Raw genomic sequence first — 21,874 nt, 5'->3', positions numbered from 1 at the left:
ATCCAGACTAAGAACAATGCGCATTGTTACTGGATTAAAAACAGGGTTGAATGTATCATGAAAGTCAACACCAGGGTGCTGATGAAAACCCTTGGCAACAAGACGAGCCTTATACCGATCAATTGAGCCATCAGAATTATGTTTAATGAGAAACATCCACTTATTACCCACAAGATTTTGGTCTCGCGAAGGTGGGACAAGAGTCCAAGTCTGATTACGGAGAAGAGCATCATACTCTTCATGCATGGCTTGTACCCAATTCGGATCTTTGAGCACCTACGTGACAGAGGAGGGTTCACAGATTGTGGAAGACTAGTATGAAGAAGCTACTTTGGATTAGGTTTGTAGATGACATTTTTAGAGCGAGTTTGCACGGGATGTTGGTTTAGAGAAGCGAGAGGGGGAGAAAGAATCGATGGGCTAGAGGGTCGGTTGCCACTAGGCAGCGTGGACGACCCAACAACAAGAGGTGATGATGGCGAAGATGATGACAACGGTGAAGAAGTCACTTGCGGATGACTACGATCAGTGGCAGGTTGCGGCATCGATGCTGGAGGGTCCCACAGGAGAATTGGTGCAGCATAGAGCTCAAAGTCAATGTCTACTACTGTAAAATCCAAGGAGGAGGTGATGACAAATGGAAAAACATGCTCCACAAACTTAACATGACGTGATACAAAGACTCTTTTGAGAGCTACATCATAGCACAGGGAAGACACTCTAGGTGAGAGAATAGCCAAGGAAGACACAAGAGGTTGACTTGGGATCAAGTTTGTGGTGAGAGTAGGGGCGCAACTATGGAAAGCATAGACACCCGAAAACTCGAAGCTTAGAAAGATCAGGAATGGTGGTGAACAATTTTTCAAAAGAGGGTATATAGGAGAGACCGACCTTAGGCATGCAGTTAATCAAATAGACTGCCGCAGCAAAGGCATAAGACCAGGAAGTGAGTGGAATAGATGCTCTGTGCAACAAAGTGAGATCAGTTTTGACTATATGGCGATGATGACGTTCAGAGTATCCATTGTGTTCAGGAGTGTGTGGAGAAGTGGTAAGATGACTAATACCATGAGTAGTAAGAAAGGAGCGAAGGGCTAAGGATTCACCTCCATTGTCAATGCATAGTATTTTGATGTCATTGAGAATCGATTTTCAACAAGAGTTTGAATGCAATAAAGGTAGAGTATACATCCGATTTATTGCGTAAAGGATAAAGCCATATATACTTTGTAAAATGATCAACAAAGATAACATAATATTTGAGTCCATCAAAAGATGATATAGGAGATGTCTAAACATCAGAAAAGATAATATCCAAAGGAGCACGAGACGTGTTGGATCGTGAAAGTCAATAGAGGGGGGGGGGGGGTAAATATCAATTTAAAAAAAAAATCGAGAGTACACAGCGGAAAATGTATAAGCGAAAAGTAAAGAGCAATGCTAACACAGTTTGATTTACTTGGTTCAGAGCCTGTGTCGACTCTTACTCCAAGGCCCGCACACAAGGGTGTTTTCGATGGGCAATTCACTAGCAATTCGAAACTTATTACAAATCCAAGTACAGGAAATGCTAAAATAAACTCCGACAATAATAATAAAGAAAAGAAGAAAATGGAAAGGCACTTTGTCGGAGTAGCGTCGCAATGTCGCAGGAGCGCAAGAATGCAGATTGTGAGTTGATGTTCTGACTCCAGCCTTAACCCTCCTTATATATGAAGTTCAGGGCGCTTGGAACCTTCAGGGTGCCCTGGTTGTGACGTAGCTAAGCCAATCAGTGAACTCCATGCGGCGAAATGACGTTGGGGATATATTTTTGCCTTAGGGCGCCCGAGTACCTTCCGGGCGCCCGGACCTCCAGGCGCTCGGGTACCTTCCGGGCGCTCGGACCTTGATTTCCAACAGCTTCCTTCCTGCAAGAAAATTTTAGTCTGAGACACTTATATCTCCTGCAAAACAGATTATTAGCACAGTTCATAGTTTAACAAAAAGAATATTAATTAGATTCCGTCTCTCCGAGACTGGAATCTAGTCATGATCTTGACTTAGAGTTCCAAAATGGTTCTAAGTCGGATCGGCGCCTAAGTTCTCTTCCCGGAAACGCGTCCTCACATTCACTCCCCTCTAGTGGCTTACCTTTACTTACTTTCCAGACGTTAGGTCAACCCTTTAACTCGTCTGGACTTCGTGCCAGCTATCCGGTCAGCCCGTCAACCTAGCTGGACTTCGTGCCAAACGTCCTGTCAGCCCGTCGACCCGTTTGGACTTCGTGCCAGCTATCCGGTCGGCCCGCCGACCTAGCTGGGCTTCGTGCCAGACATCAGGTCAGTCCGTCGACTGTCTGGACTTCTCCTGCACACTCGGTCAGAGTGTTAGATAACAACGAAACTAACTTAACTTATTTTGTCATTCATCAAAACCTGGGTTAGGTCGTTAATGCTAACCGCACCAACAACGAAATACTAGATTTATGAAAGGACAATTTATGACTCTTATTAATATTTCATGAAAAATTAGACAAAGTATTCGCAGGAAACGAAAGACCCAAGGATAAAAAAATGTTGTAAAACATCTAATGATGGATGACCTAAACATCTATGTCATAAGGAAATAGATGACGAGATAAATATAGAAAAGGCGAAAGGCGATGATGGCATAGACATAAATTTTGGCTAGTAATAGACACCATCTCTATGGACTTCGCTGACCAGTGTCACTCCCGTACGATAATCCAACACCTGAAAATAGGAATTAAAGAAAAAAATGTAACAGAATTAGTAGCACAAAGTGCTACGACAGAAATCAAATTTTTTGACATAGATGGATAAAACATTGGAGAAAACTAAAGGGAAAGATGAAGTAGAGAAAGAGAAAGAACCAGTGTGTGTGATAGGTAGTCTAGAACCATCACCAATGACGACGCTATCATTCTCAGAATAAGGTTCATGCAACGAGAGAGTAGCGAGATCAGTGGTGAATGATGAGAGGTGCCAGAGTTAACCACCCATTCTCCACTACAAGAAAAACTCTCATAGACATCAGTGGAACAACAACAGTTTTAAGCAAAAACCGATGTCTTTGAGTATTTTACACCGGGTTTCCCAAAAACCGGTGTCTATGAGCGCAGATTTTCGCTTATAGACATCGGTTTTTTTAGCCGATGTCTATGAGCGCCTTTTTTCATTAATAAACACCGATTTTAACCGTGATTTTTAAAACCGGTGTCTATGAACCAAAATTCTGGCGAACTTTCTTAGCGCCCTTTCTTTTGGGTTTCTCCTCGCCCACCATAAATCGAAACCCTAATCCTCCGACATCCTCCTTTTAGGAGTTATCATTTGAAAGACGAGTAATGGATCTCTCGACGGTGATGTGGACGGCGGCCGTCGTCGGCGCTGTCGCGGTCTACTGGTTCGTGTGGATGAAGCAACCAGCCAATTTATCTCCCCAATTTTGAACAATTCGACATGGAGAAATCAGCACTCCTCTTCCTTTGATCCCATCTCTCGCTCCCTCTTCCCCCTTCTTTTGTTCCTTTTCATTCCGTCGATCTGTTGGCCAGATGAAGAAAGGCCGAGTTCTGGTGGAGCCGGCGGCGGCAGTAGCGGAGACGCGGTTCCGCGGCGTGCGCAAGCGACCGTGGGGGCGGTTCGCGGCCGAGATCAGGGACCCTGGAAGAAGGTCAGGGTGTGGCTCGGAACCTTCGACTCGGCCGAGGCTGCCGCCCTGGCCTACGACTCCGCCGCTCGCGCGTTCCGTGGTTCCAAGGCCAAGACCAACTTTCCCCTCGCCGCCGACGCTGCTGCGTCTCCCACCCCTACTCCTGCATTCCGCTGCCCTCCCTCCGCTGACCCAACCCTAGGGTTTTGATAAGATACAAATTGGAATTAAGCCGACCCACCTCATTCTACGCAGTCATCACCGAGAGGTCCGGGACCTTGCAACAGCGGCATCGTCGTCTGCAAATCTCGAAGCGAAGATGAAAATTGTGGCGGCTTATCTCCTCGCCGTCCTCGGCGGCAACCCCAACCCCTCCGCCGATGATATCAGATCCATCCTTGAATCAGGTCGAACTCTCTTCCCTCTCATATTTATCTTGGTTTCATTTCGGTGATCCTTGTTTCTTGCTTGTAGTGGGAGTGGAGGCAGAGGATAAGACTTAAGAGGATCAACCACTTCCTCGCGGAAGTCAAGGGCAAGGACATAACGGAAGTCATCGCTGCCGGCCGGAAGAAGTTCGCTTCCGTGCCCTCCGGTGGCTCTGTGGCTGCCATCGGGGTCGCCGCCCCTGGTAGCAGCGGCGCGGGCGGCGCCCTAGCTGTAGAGGAGCCTAAGAAGGAGGAGAAGGTGGAGGAGAAGGAGGAATCCGACGAGGTGAAACTCCCTGTCTTTCCCTCCCGCAAATTTTCGTTTCCGACATAAATTTGTGGTTTTTTTTCTTTCTCGTTTCTCGTCGCCAAACAAACCCTCTGGATAATATAGATTGGCCAAAACACATTTTTTATGTAAATTTTATCTGATTTTATAGTTACTTTTTTTAAATTGTTCGTTTCTCATTTTATGTTTTTCTTATTGCAGGATATGGGCTTTAGTTTGTTCGATTAATGGAGGTGGCTATAGCGTTAGATCCATGTTAGTTAATTTAATGTTCTGCTATCGTTATGATTTCAAAGTCAGACAAAGTAGAATTTACAAGTCTTTCTGCTTTCCATTTTGTTTTGTTATTCTTGAATCGACTGCTTATGGGCTTTCTTACATGCTCGCCATTTTATATATTTATGCCAGTGATTTCATTTGATCAAAATGCATATTAGCGGTATCTAATTAAATTGTTCTATCTGATCTTCTTTGATTTATGTTGAATTAGAAAACTTTGACTGTTGAGTTGGATCTACCATATATAAATAATATAGTAGTGAAATCTCTCTTAAGAACTGAATTCCACCCACGAAGAAGAAATGACTGAAGAACAATCAAGTTTATAGTTATTCCTTCAATCTTCTTTTAGATTATTTAATCTGAAGAGTTAGCTACATGAAGGTAGAGGAAAAAATTAGGACAGTATGATGAGGTGCACCGAGAATATTCGTACTTTTTTTGGCAATTTTTGCCAAGGACTGCTGCCTGAGGATTCACTTGGCTTTCTATATTTTAGTTTAGTTGTTCAGGACCTTAGGTGAGTGTGATTATTAGTTCAGCCTCTTGATGAATCTTGCTTAGTTGCTTTTATTGTTCCTCAAATACTTGTCTGATGCCCATATTTTTTAAGTTAGAATCGCTTCTTCCAATTGTATGGTTTGAATAATTTGTTTCTATATCTTCTCTTGTGTGTATTGATCCTTCACCAAGTTTGTGGTATTACACAACCTTGTTAATTTTTTTTTGCTATGATGGCTTGCAGTTTTTTACTTTGATTATTGAATTAGGATATAAGGCAGTGTGAGTTTTTCAGCCCTGCAGTAAAGTAGAATGAATGTGATTTATTCAGTAGGTTGCTTGCCTAATTACTACTTGCCTATAGGAAAACTAAATCAGCGATTAAAGGTGATTAATCATCTCTAGTTTAAGCCATTTTGTTCTTCAAAGAAAGTATCTTTCTTCTAGTGCTCTGTCAAGCAAATGAAACATTTAATAAGAGTGTTGATGCAGGCATTGACAATGAGAAGGCAGTCAAGCTTTATGAAGTTCCACTCGTCAAATTCTTGGAGCAGAAATAGCCTTGTCATTTGGGTGGTAAGTTCCTTAAATCCAAAATTTTGTATGAACTTTTAATACACTAGGAAAAGCATACAAGAATCTCTAGCAACATAAGACTCCTTATCAAAGGTAACACCTAACTCCAGTTTATGGATGATAGGTGTAAATGCTCTTTGCCTAAATGATCTTATAGAGCCTAGGAATGTATCTTACTTGTTTCCTTTATTAATATCGTCACATCACATTATGCAGACTTATTTCTTTCGTCAGTTTGGAAAGTCGGTCGTACGGGCTGACTACCTTACCCATCGTCAGGGTTTTATCTTGGTATGCTTGAAGTTTTAGAGACATTTTTATATTTGATATCTTGTTCATTAGTGATGTTGGCTTCATGAGTATAAAGGCCAGAGGTTAGACTCATGGAGTGTGATAATGCATGAGTATAGGATAAAACCTTTATTTGTTAGTTGTCTTTGGGCTTGCCATAGATTGCCATCTTAAATTAATACAAATGCATGTCTGCTTTACTTTGGGAGTGTTTCCAGATAAAATCTTGTCTTTCTAACTCGCTTAATTTATTCTTCATGGGGAAAAAAAAAGGAAGAAGGAATCACTTTTGGTTAGGTTGTAATTGGGCTCTGAAGCCAATCATTTACATCTTATGGTTACAATTTCTCCTTTGAAGATAAAAACATTGCATTATAATCTTTATTTCTAAGAAATTTTTTAGTAGTACTTTAAACAAGTCTTCAGTATTTATAGTATGACTAGCATCATTTATTCTTCTAGCGGCTACCAGTGTAGCCACTTCATATGATTTGCTAACTTAATATCTAAAGTGCTACTCAAATCTTTATTGAGTACAACTTGACAAACTAAGCACCATCAATGTCTATGCTCCATTATGTTCTAGCTTGATGGAGAGAAGTAGAATAAATAGTTATAGACTTCAATATTCATCCCAAATTACCTATCTGTTATTTTATGTATGGGATTTGTATTTGATGTAATTTTACTCTTGGTATTAATAATATAATTTCTTATTCTTAGTTGAGTTTCAATTGTTAGAGATGAGTAGCTTTTGTTGTTTGGTGCAGATGTTCAATACAGTTTATGTAAATACTAACTTGACGCGGTTGTTTCTTTCTTGTTGGTTAGCATACCAAGTTTGTTAGCACCTAGCCCATGCCCTGTGCTTTTACTAGTCTTGCTTTTGCAGATCAAATTACTGGGTCTCTTGGTACAGTCAACTCTTAATGGTTCAACATCTAATCTTGCGGACTCCTCAGGCCGACCCTATACCACATTGTTTTCTGGCCAGTCTGCGGCAGTGCCTGGGTTTCATCCTTCTGGTTAGACATTCCTACATAAACTTTATTAACATATTCATGTGAAATTTTGCTTGTATGTGGAATTTTGATTACGGTTTGTAAAAAAATAGGTGGTCTTCAAGGATTGCATAATATTCATGGAAGCTTCAACCTGCCAAATGTGCCTGGTTCGCTTGCATCCAGAGAGGCCGCAATGGGTGGTGTACCATCAGGTGGTGTTCAGCAACCAGGAGGAAGCAGTCCTAGTGGACGGTTCTCATCAAACAATCTTTTGGTTGCATTATCTTAGGTCTGGCATGAGTTTATTTCCACATTACTTCACTGCATCATATGGTCCTTTGAATGTGTTTTATAGTATTGATTCTGGATTTTTTTTCATGCAGATGCCTCATGGCTCTGGTGTCACAAATAGAGGGGGTATTAATGTTGTTGGAAATCATGCTTTTAGTAGTAGTAATATTAATGAAGTCACTGGGTCAATAACTGGTATTTCCTCAAGTTCAGCTTCTGGGAATCGTAGTTCTGTTCCTGGTTTGGGAGTTTCTCCGGTATTGGGTAATGTAGGGCCAAGACTTACAAGCTCTGTAGGCAACTTTGTTGGCAGTGGTAACATGGGAAGAAGCATCAGTTCTGGAGGATTATCTCTGCCTGGAGGATATTCAGGATACCAAGATGACATCAGAGGTAGTACAATAAATAGTATATCTCTTCATCAGAGGTAGCTTTGTTCTTCTATGCTTCCTTCACTGGATTTGTTGTGTAGTCATATTTCTTTGTTCAACCATTATCATGCCTAGTAAGTTGTTGTATGATGCTGTCGGTTCTTATCAATCTGTACACTTGAATTAGAAGGAGCAAATTATCTATGTTATATTCTAAGCAGCATATACTAAGTGTCATATATGAAAGTTTTAGATTCTATGTTATATTCGTTATCTTCCACAGCAGCCTTTAAAAACTCAGTATTCTATTTTATTTGATACATGTACACATTTATTTTAGTTATTTGACATATGGTGGATTTATGTGTTTTTACAGTTTACAAATCTCAAGTACTCCAGAGTTGAAATTGATGAAGTGTGGTTCGAGTGTGTTGAATGCATGCTAGATTACATTTGAAGTGTGGTTCTACCTTGATGTGTTAAAAGAATGTTCTACCTTGATTTTGATATCTATTAGCTAGCTTTTGATGTAAAAAGAATGTTTGAGTATTTTATGGATATTGTTGTAAGAAGATTATTTATATAATTTGTGAATATTTGTGTATTTTATGGATATTATTGAATGAAGAATATTTGTGTAATTTGTGAATATTTGTGTTTTTTTTTTTGTTATTGTCGGTTTTTCATTGTTTCGGAAATCAAATTGTGCTGTTAAAAAATATACATATTACATCGGTTTTCCACCGCTGTAAAATCGGTGTTATTAACTAATATTACATCGGTCATTTACTGCTGCCAAAACTGGTGTTATTAACATATAATATTACATCGGTTTTACACCGTTGATGAAACAATGTCGTTAAGTGATACTACACCGGTTAATAACCGATTCGAAGATCGGTGTCGTTAAGTGATACTACACCGGTTTTAACCCAATGTCTAAAATGGCAGACTTTTAATATCGGCTTCATAGACATCGGTCGAAAATGAAATAGACACCGGTGGAAAACCGATGTCTATGAAGGTTTTTGTTGTAGTGCTCGAGAATCAGATGAAGGTGTATAATGAATGGTAGTGTGCGCAAACGACACACTATACATGGGACGCAGAGCACGCAGAGGAGCCTACAAAACTTGTTGGTAATCACCATGATAGTTTGAATACCGATTACGAGAATTCTCTGTTGGAGCCATAAGAGCAGTCACTGGCGTCGAAGATGGAGATGGTGGTGAGACTTTTAACTGGGCTTCATAACTGAGAAGCTACTCGAATAATTCATCAAAGGTAATAGGGGTGTCACGAACTTGCAGAGCATGTGAGATATTACAGTAATCTTGGCTAAAACCATTCAGGACACGAATAAAGAGCTCATCAAAGTCAACTTTGACATTTATAAGCACAAGAGCGTCAATATTTCTTTTGATATCATGCATATAATTAGTGATAGACCTGTTACCCTATTGAGGGCTGACAAAATTTTGACGATGAGTCATAATCCTGCCACATGAGGGAGCGGCGTAGGTTCTCTCCAACGTCTGTCATGCGTCTCTAGATGAAGTCGATGAAGAAATAAATTGCACAAGAGTAGGAGACATTGAACCTATAATAGCGTTGAGGAGAAGTTGATCCTGGCGGAGCCAGAGAATATGATCAGAATTCGCCTGAAGGAGCATGACATCTGTAGGCGTTATCTACGCAAGGGGGCAGGGACTTGAGCCATCAATAAAACCCAATAAGTCATATCCAAATAGAAGAGACATGAATTGCAAGCGCCAGGTAGAATAATTGGAGGTGGTGAGTTTCAACGGTGCCTGAGCATTGACGTTGAGAACCACAAGAGTGACAGGAGAATCAGGAGTATTTGTGAGAGATAGTCGGCGGGTGATGTTGTCGACGGTAGCCATTATAGAAGGCGACTGGTAGATATTGTGGAGAAAAGAAAGAAAGAAAGAAAGAAAGAGAAGAAGAAAAAAAGTTGTTGTTAAGCTTAGAGCTCTGATGTCATATTAACGATAGAATTCACATATATTATTAATGGTAGCATATGGTATATATAAATACCATTACAAGTGAAAATAGGAAAAATACATAAATTAGGAAAATAATAAGTATTTCCTAATAATAATTATTCTCTAATAACTAGGAAAAAAATAACTATTTATTTATAATAATTATTTCCTAATATCTAAATGTTGCAACGTAGAATACATATCATAACTATGTTCTACCCTATATCAAGTAGAAAAAACCTAATCCTAATCGATTAAGTAACCATGTTCAATTCCACCTAATGATCCAAATCTAATTAGAAAACTCTAATCCATTCACCCTTCCAATCTGGATATCAATTGTAACCAAATCAATCTACGAATCCTATAATCCCTCTCAATGTAGCAAATAAAATCAATTGTCAACATCACTGATTACAACATGAGATGAAACAAAACCTTAATTGAATTCATTTAATTTCCCCCTATTTCGTTCACATTCTAACCTACATTTCCATTAATTAACAAAGTATAGAAAGAGGTTTCATTACCAATGTTTCTCCTCTTCTCCCGTAGCAGTTCACAGATGCGTCAAACGATGATAGACCTGCTATCTAGATCAGATGAAGGTTGTCCAGATCCGATGAAGAGTTGTCAATGGTTATGAGGTTGCCCACGGTTGTGGATGGTGGTGGTTGCGGCGGCCGGAGCAGAGGTGAGGCAGGTATGTAGTCGGCAGGCTTAACACCAAATAAGGACAGCTAGCGTGGGCAAGGGTGAACACCGACGGCTATGGTGGCTGCAGTCAGCTGCCGCATCTAGCTATTGAGTGTGGCGACTAGAGTAGTGGAGAGATGGCGATTTGGTAGAGCAGAGGAAAGGAGAGGTCGGATGGGGTACGAAGTGCTGGTGATAAGGTTCTCGGGTAGTCGGTGTGGCATTACCCCAACGTGATGCAACCATGAAGGGGAAAGCGGCGCGACTAGGGAAACACGGGAGGAAGCCGACTGCTATTGCTAGTGACGGGGACCACAGAGAGGTTGCCCCGATGACCGTCGACTCGTCGACGGTCGTAGGGAGGAAGACGAAAGCGACAACGATGTGAGAGAGGTTCAGGCGAGAGAAGCAGCGTTCGATGATTTTAGGGCACTGAATATAGGATTAATTAAATAAATCTTAAGTTTAATTAAATCAATCAACCCCCACTTAGTTATATTCCAAATATTGTTTGATTTCTCTTAGCCAACTAAATCTATCCCTTAAAATGTATCATCTGAGCTCGGATTAAATCCTAAAAAATTTCTAAAAAACTCTAAAAATTCTTACAAGGCATTTTCTTAATTAATGTCATTATTTAATTATTATTTGGTTGTCATATTTAACAAGTAGAATTTCATATTCAAGGAGATATTTTTCAATAATCTATTGTATTATTCCTCCTTAATCACAAAAAGATGAACTAGGTAATACTGAATTTGGGGTGATCTATCATGTCTTATAGAATTTTTCCATTGACTGGTAGGATAAATTGGAAAGCGCTTATAGTGGATGACCCAAAAGTCCAACATCCCATAGCTGCGTCCCTTATTTGGAAATTTTTTTTTTAAAAATATGCTTTAATTATAGATTAAATTATAAATATTTAAATGACAATTTAATACCCTTCCACTATAGCCTTGAAGGCGATTACTTAAGCATCAAAGACTTTATAAAACATCTCCGATGCTGTATTGATCTTGACAAGAACTGTGTGAGCTGTGGGGATACAACACTTCGAGACAAAAAGATAGATTCAACTAACCCAGTATTCAAATATTACAATCAATTAATCTTGGAGGTGCAAGGTCTGGATCCGGTCACGAAAAATTTCTATTGGTCATTAAAAAAAAAAAAAATTATAGCGTACCAGCTCACGAGCATTGCAAGCATCCAAAAATACATTACGTGGGGTCATCCAATCCTCCTGCCAACTTACCAAGCATCAACCATTTTGGTGCAAGTGCCTTTTTTTTAATATAATATATTATAATATTAAATTTATATTTAAAATATTCTTAAATACTATAAATTAATATTATTTAATTTAAACTTATTATGTAAATTTTTTATATTATAAATTTATATATGAGTTATTAACTTAAATAAGTAATATTTAAAAATTTATATTACTTAAGATTATAAATATTTTAAAATTTATTAGTTGACATAGTAGTAGATCATCACACCCGATTTCAAGAGTTTCTTCCTAGATATGAAGGAATCAAAAATAAAAATACTCACTTTGCCCTTAGAAATACATTAATTGAGCATTTGTGGGAATAATTTGGTAATTCTGATAACTAAAGTTCATAATGATGTATTTTTAATGAAGTGTTATTTGTTTTGTGAAAATATTTAAAATATTTTATCTTGATTGTTTATGATTGTGTATTATTTTTAAATATTAGTATGTCTATTAAATTATTTTTACCAAAATTAAGAATGAAAGTACTAATTTTTATTTTCTTATAACTAAAACATAATAGCATAAAAATTAGTTATTATGTGCCATAAAATTATTAATTTTAATAGTAATTATTATCGTAATAAAAATATTTAATAAATTAATATGTATGTTAGAATAATAAATTATAAGATGAAAAATATAATAGTGTAAGGAATATTTTGTTTATGTAGGAAATGATGTGTATTGATTGGAGTTGGAAAATTATTTGATATTGAAGTGACACCAAATTGATATTGAAATGACATCAAAATATGTTTTGTGATTGGAGATGGTCTCAAGGAACAAGTTTTGAGCTTCTAGAGGCAGGTTGTGGATTTTAACCGCAACAAAATCTTATATCAGTTCTACTAGTCTCCCAATACAAATCCAAATTTGAGTAAATTAAAATACATATGAGAAGGTAAAAACTACGGAAAACTCAAGTCGCGCGCTCCCTCATGCAACGATAAACTTCCTCACATTCTCAAGTAGCACTCAAAGTGTTCCCGATATCGATAACAAATCGATAGCGGACATCAGCCTTTGCGACCCTCTCCATGGCTTCGTTCACATAATCCATGCTGATAAGCTCGATATCTGCCGTCACATTGTGCTCTGCCGCAAAATCTATCATCTCCTGAGTCTCCTTCATCCCACCAATTGCACTCCCTACGATAGATTTCCCGCCTGAACTAGATCAAATTAAACACCAATGCACAAAGCACAAGAGCTAGTCAGAAATAATGAACATGGAGAAAGATAAAGGGCAATGGGTGATTACGTACCTAGAAGTAAGGGGAAAGCATAGATCTCTAATGGCTTCTCTGGTGCACCGACCATGACCATTTGTCCAAAAGTTTTGAGAAGAGACAGCAATGGAGTCACTTCATGATTTCCTGAGACAGTGTTGATTATGCCGTCCATGGTTCCCCAAGCGGCCTTCATCTCATCGGGGTCTTTGCTGACCAGGAAAGCGTCGGCGCCCAGTCGCTCCACGGCCTCCTGCCTTTTGCTCGGCGACGTGCTGATCACCGTCACCTTGGCGCCGAAGGCCTTGCCGAACTTGACGGCGACGTGGCCCAGCCCGCCGAGGCCCACCACTCCGATGTGCTTCCCGGGGACGTCGAACCCGAAGCGCTTCATGGGACTGTAGACCGTGATGCCGGCGCAGAGCAGCGGCGCGCCGCGGTCGAGCGGCATGCCCGCCGGGAACCGCACCGCGAAGTGCTCCTCCACCACGACGGAGTCGGAGTAGCCGCCGTAGGTGACGGTGCCGTCGACGTCGGTGGAATTGTAGGTGAAGATCATGCCGGGGCAGTGGTTCTCGAGGTGCCCCGCGCACTCGTGGCAGCTGCGGCAGGAGTTGACCATGCAGCCCACCCCGGCGTGGTCGCCCACCTTGAACCTGTCCACCTTGCCGCCCACCTCGGTGACAACGCCGACGATCTCGTGACTGCAACGCCAACAAATTAAATTCCGCCAATATAATTTCGAAAACAGAGCAAGTCCAAGATCTGGATGCATAATTAAATTACCCGGGCACGATCGGGTAGACGGAGTTTTGCCACTCGTTCTTGACGGAGTGGAGGTCGGAGTGGCAGATGCCGCAGTACAAGATCTTGATGGTCACATCGTTCTCCCCATTTTTCCTGTCAAGCATTTCGACAACCACTTCTCAGGCAATCGTCCGATCATCTTTCGGAAGAATATTTGCATGCACAATTAGCAGTACCTCCGGGAGAATGTGAAAGGCGAGAGGACGCCTGAGGTGTCTCTGGCGGCCCATCCGAAAGCAGGGCTGCGGCGGACCTCCTCCGGCGATGCGGCGACGTTGTTCCCGTTCTCCATGTATGGTTCTTAGACGGACTAGTAGTTGGGTCGATGAAGTGGCTGTTAAATTGGCGAAGCATTTGAGGAGCTTAAATAGGAAGGTGGATGCGTAATCAATGACTGTTTTGTGATCGGTTGCGTAACTGATGACGTTTCATTTCCTAATTCAAAAAGGGATGCTTTTAGACCGAGCCACCTGCTAACTAGCCCAACTATATTTAGTCCAAGTCGTGTTTAACATGATCACCGGTTAAGGAATAAAGGTTGCTCAGACCATGGATCCGAACGTGACCCGGGCATAGTCAAATTGGAACGGTCAAATCATCTGAAAACTAAGAACAAAGGGTATGAAGTGAAGAAGAAACTTTTTAAAGAATATTTTTTTAAGAAAAATATATACTTTTTAATTTTAATATTTTTTTTATCGACCAAACTACCCTACTTAATAATACATTGTGAACCGATACGGATATAAATAAGTATAACTATATAAGTCTGTTTCACAAGTCAAATGTCAATTATGTTTGAAATATCAATTTATAAAGACATTGATAAGAAGATGAGGAATAAGTGAGCAATAATATTATTAATTAGATCTTGTCTTCCTGATCTTAGGAGTTCCCGACCTTAGGAGTTAATCATGATCTCAATTTAGACTTCCAAAATACACTTAAACTAGAACAACACCTAAAGTCCTTAATTGAGACTCATCCTTACTAGAATACTTTTCTCAGTGACTTACTTTACTTATTATACAAAATCGCTTGATTCTCTTTTGACCCATCAAATTTTCTTGCCAATTTGTCAGGTCCGCAAATCTAACTAAACTTCAACCAATTGTCAGGTCCTACGGACTCAGCTGGACTTCCCATCAAATATCGAGTCACTTCCTTAACTCATATAAACTTTCACCCTAGCTATTAGGTCCAATAAATCTAGCTGATTTTCAACCTGGTATAAGGTCCTCTTGATCCGTCAAATCCTACATACTTGATAAAAAAATTAGATCACATCATACCTAACTTTAATCCATTTGTTATTTATCAAAATTTAGGTTTAACAATTGGTGTTAATTGTATCAATAATTTTTTTTATGTAATAATAATCTACGTTAAAGTTATAAAAAATATAAAAAAAATATTAATATGAAAATGATTTAAGAGATTAAATAATTTGGATTTGTATTTATTTTCTTGATTATTTCACTTAGTTTTTTTATTTAAATCCTTACCTTCTCTCCTTGACATTTATTAAAAAAATATATATACAAATAAATATACCAAAAAGTAGGAAGTAGGTAAATAAATTAAGTAATAAAGATAGTCAAGATTATTTATGGAGGATGTGAGTGAATTTAACACTTTCAAAGAAAATAATTGTTTAACTAAAAAAAAATGTTAAAAAGATATTTTTCACGTAAAAGAAAAATTTGTAAATATGTTTTTGAAGAATCTCAAACTATTTTTCAAAGGTATGTTTAAGATATTTTTCAAAATATTTTTCAAATAATTAATTTTAAAAACAATATTTTCTACCTAAATTTCCAAGCCGTTTTCAATATAATTTTTAAAGTAATTTCAAAATACTTTTAAAGCGACTTTTAAAAAGTGATTCTCAAAAGAGTGATTTTCAAAACAATATTCAAGGATGAAATTTTCAAATAATTTTCAAAAACATTTTGTAAATATATTTAAAATGAAAATTTCAAACTAATTTCTAAATTCTTTTTAAACACAAGCAAAGAATTTTACAGAAGATTTTAAGAGTACTTTCAACTTTCAAGTAAATAAATTTCAAAAGATTTTTTAAAGTAATAGTTTTTAAAGTAATTATTTTAAAAACACCTGGAAAGTAATTTTTAAAATACTTTTTAAAAACACTTTTCAAAATTTTTCAAGTATTTAGAAAAAAATGAAAGACTTAGCGAGAATTTTACAAAACTTTTCAAGTATTTAAAAAATTTCAAAATCACTTTTTTAAAGGAATCTTTTTCGAGAATGGGCAAAGTAATTTTCTTTTATGTAAAGAAATTGAATTTTTAAATATCCTTTCTAAGTAAATAATTTTCAAGTCTGAGAACAAATTTAATGACTAATTTTAAATAAGTGGATTTTTGAAAATATATTTTCAAGTAAATTTTTTTCTTAAATATTATCCCCCTTTAGTTGGCACTCCTCATTCACCTAACACCTCTTGATTACCTTGTTAGCAACAGAAAGTTCAACCTAAATATCTGATGGACTTAGTGTTGGAATTAAGTTCCTGGTTACCTGATTGTTTGAAAACTATGTATTTAATAAATCATAAATTAATTTAGTTTAATATCATTTTCGACTTAAGTTGATTAAGTCTAGTTAGATTAAGTTTTAATTAGATTTTAACTTCACTTTAAGTTAAATAAATTTAAATTAAGTTAAATTAGGATTAACTAAGTTGAAATTAGTATTAAGTTAAAGTTAATGGTTGCAAGTTTGATTAAGTTACAATTTTGTTAAGGTCTTTTATCTAGATAGATTAAATTGAGATTGATCCTGTCCGAGCGCTGAGTCGACGGACGCTGGGGACGTGGTGCTCTCCTCTATCTCCGACCAGCTGAACGGATCTCCGGCGAACCTGCAAGAAAGTCGAGCCGGGAAGGGGTTCCCGGCGACGACCCTCCGACGCTCAAGTCAGGCAAGAGGAAAACGATGAAGTGGCTCCAAAGATGAGTGATCGCATACCTCCGGTGAAGTTTGTGGGCTCTTATATAGAGCTCTAGGGAGATTTGTGCACAGCTATCGAGGCGTACACGTGTCCTTTACCATACCTCAGTATGAGCTTACCAGAGGAGCATGCCTGACACCATACTGCTACAGTCCAAGCATCTCTCTGATGGGACAACAGAACCTTCCGTCGTAGAATTCTGCGTATGGCCTGGTCGTCGAACATACCTGTTGTCAGAAGATGATGTTCCACAATATCCCCTTGTCCTTGTCTCTTTTTTCCCCGAGTCGAGCGTCCAGCCGCTTGGCAGGCACATCACTTCCGACCGGGCGTATGTATCGGTCCGACCGAGAAAATTCCCGGTCGCGTGCTTGGCTGAGAGTGTTCCTTCACAGCATTGCTGCTTTACGCCTCGGCCGAGCGGGCTACCCGCTCAGCCTGGCGACCCTGTTGTTCATCATGAGCGTCGGAAATCCGACTCCCCGTCGGGTTGTCTTTGATTCCGCCTGGACCCGTTCAGCCGGTTGACCTGACCCTTCTCCGATCGGCTGGACCTCATGCTGACCCTTTTGACTTCTGACTTCTACGTGTCATTGGCTCCCCACAAAGGAGGTCCCCCGTCTTTACTGCCGGATCACTTGCCTCCCCTTCAAGTATAGTCGAAGGAGGCGATTAGTCCGACTGACTGGACCGCCAGTCACGCCGAGCGACGTCTCTGTGAAACTATCCTCCGCTCGACCCCCACAGGGGTAGCTATGACCTTAGTCAACGCCAACATTCCTCGGATCTCTTCGAAATTTACGCCAATCTTCGACATTAAGGCCGGGCATGCCCTTTGTGACTCATGAAGGTGCTCATTAAATGCACTCCAGTGGCCGAATGCCATGTGGCGCTGCTGCGTCATCATACGGCGGCGGCGTCATCGTACGGCGGCTTCATACTTGCGGCGGCGTCATACTTGAACGTCATCGTACGTCGGCGGCATCGCGGGCGACGAGACCGAGGCAGTTTGAAATGGACGGCCCGATAGAGTCCTTGGTTTTTGCGACCTGCATCCGACGGCTGAGGCCGTTCGGGCTCAACCCTATAAAGCTTTCGCCTTCTTCCTTTCCCGCATTCCTGCTTTCGCATGCCCAGAAGTTTTCCCTGCCGTTCCTGCTCCGGTGATCCTGCTGCTGCTTCCTCCGGCGACCTCTCGCATTCTTCCTTCGACCTTCGTCTACTTTCGTAAGGTCCTTCTGCCATCTTCTTTTCATTTCTTGTTTTTCCTCGTGCTTTTTTCTTCTCTTCGCGTTCTCGTCTCCTGGTTACGATTCGGTCCCCTTTCTTAAGCTTTTTGCCCTTTGGTACATCTCTTGCTCCTTTTCCCGCTCGGCTTATGGCCAGCTCTTCTCAACCTCAAGACCCATCCCTCGGCCCGTGGTATACCACCATGGAGTCGCGCTTCAATCGGCGCGACGCCGATATTCTGATGGACAATTTTGACATCCCCTCTGACTTTGAACTTATCTTACCCTCCCCCTCCGCTCGGCCACACAAACCGCCGCGCGGAGCTATCTGTTTTTTCCGCGACCAGTTCATAGCCGGTCTGCGCTTTCCTCTTCATCCCTTTATCGTAGAAGTCTGTAATTTTTTCGGCATTCCGCTCGGAAGCTTAGTCCCTAACACCTTCCGCCTTCTATGTGGTGTTGTTGTCTTGTTCAGAATCCACAACATTCCCCTCCGACCTGAGGTCTTCTACTATTTTTATTATCCTAAACAGTCCGAGCTGGGTACTTACATGTTCCAGGCTCGGCCTGGTTTAGTCTTCTTTAATAAACTGCCCTCTTCCAATAAACATTGGAAAGAGTACTACTTCTATCTTCGTCTTCCCGAACGGGCCCCTTTCCGAACCCAGTGGCAGGTCGGACCGCCAACCTCCCCTGAGCTAAAGAGGTTCAAGACCCGAACGGATTATCTTCACGCTGCCAACATGCTAGCCGGTCTGAAGTTCGACATCAACAAGTTCTTACCTGAAGGGGTGATGTACATATTTGGCCTGAGCCCGATTTGGACTCCCCTCCCGAACAGCTTCGGTAAGAATTTTACTTGTGCATTCGCCTTGATTGCTAACTGATTTTCTCCTTTTTCCTTTGCAGCTGACATTGTCATAGAGTCCGTGATGGCCGGGATTTTGAAGAGGAAAGCGGCGGCGCTCAAGGCCGCAGATGCCAAGGAGATGGAGTTGCGTGGCATTGAGCCGGTCGGCTCACACGAAGGAGAGAGCGAGACCCACGAGGAGTCGGCCGCTCAAGTTTCTCCCCGGGATGTGGCAAGAGGCGCCACCCCCAGTAGGGGACCAACAGTCCAGGAGGAAGGCTCCGCTCAGGAGGAAAAGCGCCCTCTCCGACAAAAGAGGCGCCGAACGGAGACACCACTTCGATCGGCCACTTCCGCGGTCCAGCCGTCCGAACAGACCACCGCCAATTCTCGCAGCAAAGCCCGAGCGGTGGAGGCGATCTCGTTTGATCGGACCCCATCCCAACTGGACGCGTCCACGGACCCCCTCGAGGCCATACCTGTCAGCGCCCTTTCGCCCTCTCCCCGCCGAGTCCAACGCTCGGTCATTTTGTCCCAGTTTTTGCACCGGCCTCCGATCCTTCCCCAGCTTCCACTCAGACGACTCCCGGTCGGTGCCGTACCATCAGGGTCTCCCTACATCTCCCCACCGAAGAGTTGATGCCCGAGTCCGATCGGCCGACCGCGCCTGAGCACATGATCACCATGAAGGGGCCCCTAGCCGAAATGTGGGTCGACGCTCGGGCACGTGTCGCGATGATTCCACTCGGCAATCTGGCCAACAACCATATGTAGCAGGCCACTGGGGTAAGTGTGTTTTCTTCCGAAGTTTTTTATGCCGTAATTCCGATCTGCTATTAATATTCCTATTCATGCCAGAGATGGGTGAAGGAGATCGCTGTCTCCAACTGCTTGGCTATGGCGGACGAAGAGATAAAGAGGCTGAAGGGTTCGGGCGGTCCGTCCGGCTCCCAAGGCCCCTCATACGCCGAGCTGCAGAAAGAGCTCAAGAAGGCCCAGGATTCGTTGGAGGCGGAACGGAAGAAGACGGCCGATCAGGCCTATACTCTAGCAAAACTTGAAAGACAGGCGAAGACACTCGAACGGAAAATAAGTCTTGCTACCGATCGGAAGAAGACGGTCATCGCCGATCTGGATAAGAAAAATGTCGAGGCTCGAGGCCTGGAGCAATGGGTTAAGGAGCTGACGGAGCAGCTGGATGGCGAGAAGGCGAGCCGCTTGGGTGAATCCATCAAACATAAGGATGAGCTAAAGAAATTACAGGAGGCTCTTGAAGCTTCCCAAGCTGCCTTCAAGGAGTACCAGGAGGCTGAGCCCGGCCGAGCCGCAGCCCTGAGGCTGAAGCACATCCGCTCGACTGAATTTTCAGAAAAAGTGTGCGAGCGGATGTATACTACCTTTGAGCTTGCCATCACCGCCACGACGGAATATCTGAAGTCCAAGGGTCAGCTCCCTGACTCCGCCAGCATCCCGACCCAAGACTATGCGACACTCCTTAGCACCATCCCTAAGGACCTTTATGATTTTCTGGAATAGAAGTCTTTATGTAATTTGGTCGTTCGGCCAAAAACTTCCCTTTTTGTAATTCGGCCGCTCGACCTTAATTCCTCTAACTTCAATGAAAAATTTATCTGTGTTGTGCAACTTCGTTTTTACTTTGCATGCTTGTGGGTGATTGGTCGGGGCCTATGACACACAACTCAGCCAACTAGGCCTCCCGAGCAGACGTAGGTGCATACGACTTGTGGCATACGACTTGTCACTACTTTTCCTTGTCGCTCATCTTCAAGCATCTTTCGTTCCGGCCGAAGGTTTATAGTCGCTAGTTCGACTCTCGGGTTTAACGTCGGAGCTCGATGGTCTTTCGGCCGGGGGGTTTAAAGTCGCCGGTTCGACTCTCGGGTTTAACGTTGGAGCTCGACAGTCTTCCGGCAGGGGGTTTATAGTCGCCGGTTCGACTCTCGATATTTAACGTCAGAGCTCGACGGTCTTCCGGCCGGAGGGTTTATAGTCGCCGGTCCGACTCTCGATATTTAACGTCGGAGCTCGATGGTCTTCTAGCCGGAGGGTTTATAGTTGTCGGTCCGACTCTCGATATTTAGAGCTCGACGGTCTTCCGATTCGGCTGACGATGCCCTATACTTGCGCTAATTTTCCGATTTTTTACTCCTGCATTTCAAGTATACAGCCGAACGGAAAGTATACAGAATACATTACATTGGCGCACCTTTCACCCCGCCCGGTAAGGTTGGAGGTGGTTCGCGCTCCATGGTCGATCCAGCTGCCGTCCGTCTTCATCCTCCAAATAATAGACACCCGAGTGGAGTTTTTCGATGACTTTGAAGGGCCTGCCCATGGAGCCTCCAGCTTGCCAACGTCCCCGACCGGCTTTACTTTCTTCTACACTAGATCGCCGACCTGGAATGCTCTAGGGATCACGCGCCGGTTGTAGTTCTGCTTCATTCTCTGCCGATATGCCATCAGTCGAACGGACGCCTTGGCTCGCTCTTCGTCGATCAAGTCCAACTCCATCTTCCTCCGCTCGGCATTGTCATCATCATAGTTCTGGATCCGGACGGACTCTACGCCGACTTCAACTAGGATAACTGCTTCGCCGCCGTACACTAAATGGAATGGCGTGACGCTCGTTCCCTCCTTTGGGGTCGTGCGGATAGCCCATAGGATGCCCGGCAGCTCGTCCACCCAGCTTCCTCCTATGTGGTTAAGTTGAGCCCGAAGAATTCTGAGGATTTCTCGGTTGATTACTTCAGCTTGGCCGTTGCTCTGGGGATACGCCACGGAAGTAAAGTGTTGTTCGATGCCATAACTTTTGCACCATTCTTCTAGCTGCTTCCCGACGAACTGTCGTCCATTATCAGATATGAGTCGGCGAGGAATGCCGAACCGACAGATTATATGCTGCCAGATAAACCTTTTGACCATCTGCTCGGTGATCTTGGCCAGTGGCTCGGCCTCCACCCATTTGGAAAAGTAGTTGACCGCCACTAGTAGAAACTTCCGCTGACCGGTCACCATAGGGAACAGACCTACGATATCCATTCTCCACTGATCGAACGGACAGGATACTGTAGATGCTTTCAT

At 42.0% G+C, this 21,874-nt stretch overlaps 3 protein-coding genes, 1 non-coding gene and 1 pseudogene across 4 annotated transcripts; 3 read left to right on the top strand and 2 right to left on the bottom strand.

Annotated features, from left to right (window-relative positions):
- Positions 1-475: 475 nt before the first annotated feature.
- Positions 476-3,867, top strand: LOC121987084 (ethylene-responsive transcription factor ERF034-like). Its single transcript, XM_042540989.1, has 2 exons — positions 476-574; positions 3,343-3,867. The coding sequence occupies exons 1-2, from the start codon at positions 476-478 to the stop codon at positions 3,865-3,867; spliced, it is 624 nt and encodes a 207-aa protein (XP_042396923.1).
- A 53-nt stretch (positions 3,868-3,920) lies between these two features.
- On the top strand, positions 3,921-4,613 carry LOC121986154 (annotated as a pseudogene).
- Positions 4,614-6,925: 2,312 nt separating this feature from the next.
- Positions 6,926-7,597, top strand: LOC121986153. Its single transcript, XM_042539975.1, has 3 exons — positions 6,926-7,046; positions 7,136-7,314; positions 7,409-7,597. The coding sequence occupies exons 1-3, from the start codon at positions 6,951-6,953 to the stop codon at positions 7,506-7,508; spliced, it is 375 nt and encodes a 124-aa protein (XP_042395909.1). The 5' UTR covers positions 6,926-6,950; the 3' UTR covers positions 7,509-7,597.
- On the bottom strand, positions 6,969-7,046 carry LOC121988241. Its single transcript, XR_006113975.1, has one exon. It is a non-coding gene; the product is annotated as a small nucleolar RNA snoR35 (small nucleolar RNA).
- Positions 7,598-12,491: 4,894 nt separating the features above from the next.
- On the bottom strand, positions 12,492-14,037 carry LOC121986152 (probable mannitol dehydrogenase). The gene is made up of 4 exons (XM_042539974.1): positions 13,893-14,037; positions 13,696-13,809; positions 12,946-13,613; positions 12,492-12,847 (listed from the first exon to the last, which is right to left on the bottom strand). Exons 1-4 carry the CDS (start codon positions 14,006-14,008, stop codon positions 12,645-12,647), a joined length of 1,101 nt encoding a protein of 366 aa, XP_042395908.1. The 5' UTR covers positions 14,009-14,037; the 3' UTR covers positions 12,492-12,644.
- Between the last annotated feature and the right edge of the window lie 7,837 nt (positions 14,038-21,874).

The sequence above is a fragment of the Zingiber officinale genome, chromosome 5B (assembly GCF_018446385.1).
Source record: "Zingiber officinale cultivar Zhangliang chromosome 5B, Zo_v1.1, whole genome shotgun sequence".
Classification (NCBI taxonomy): Eukaryota; Viridiplantae; Streptophyta; class Magnoliopsida; order Zingiberales; family Zingiberaceae; genus Zingiber; species Zingiber officinale.
The sequence above is the reverse complement of the archived record's forward strand: the minus strand, read 5'-3'. Positions and strand labels throughout refer to the sequence as shown.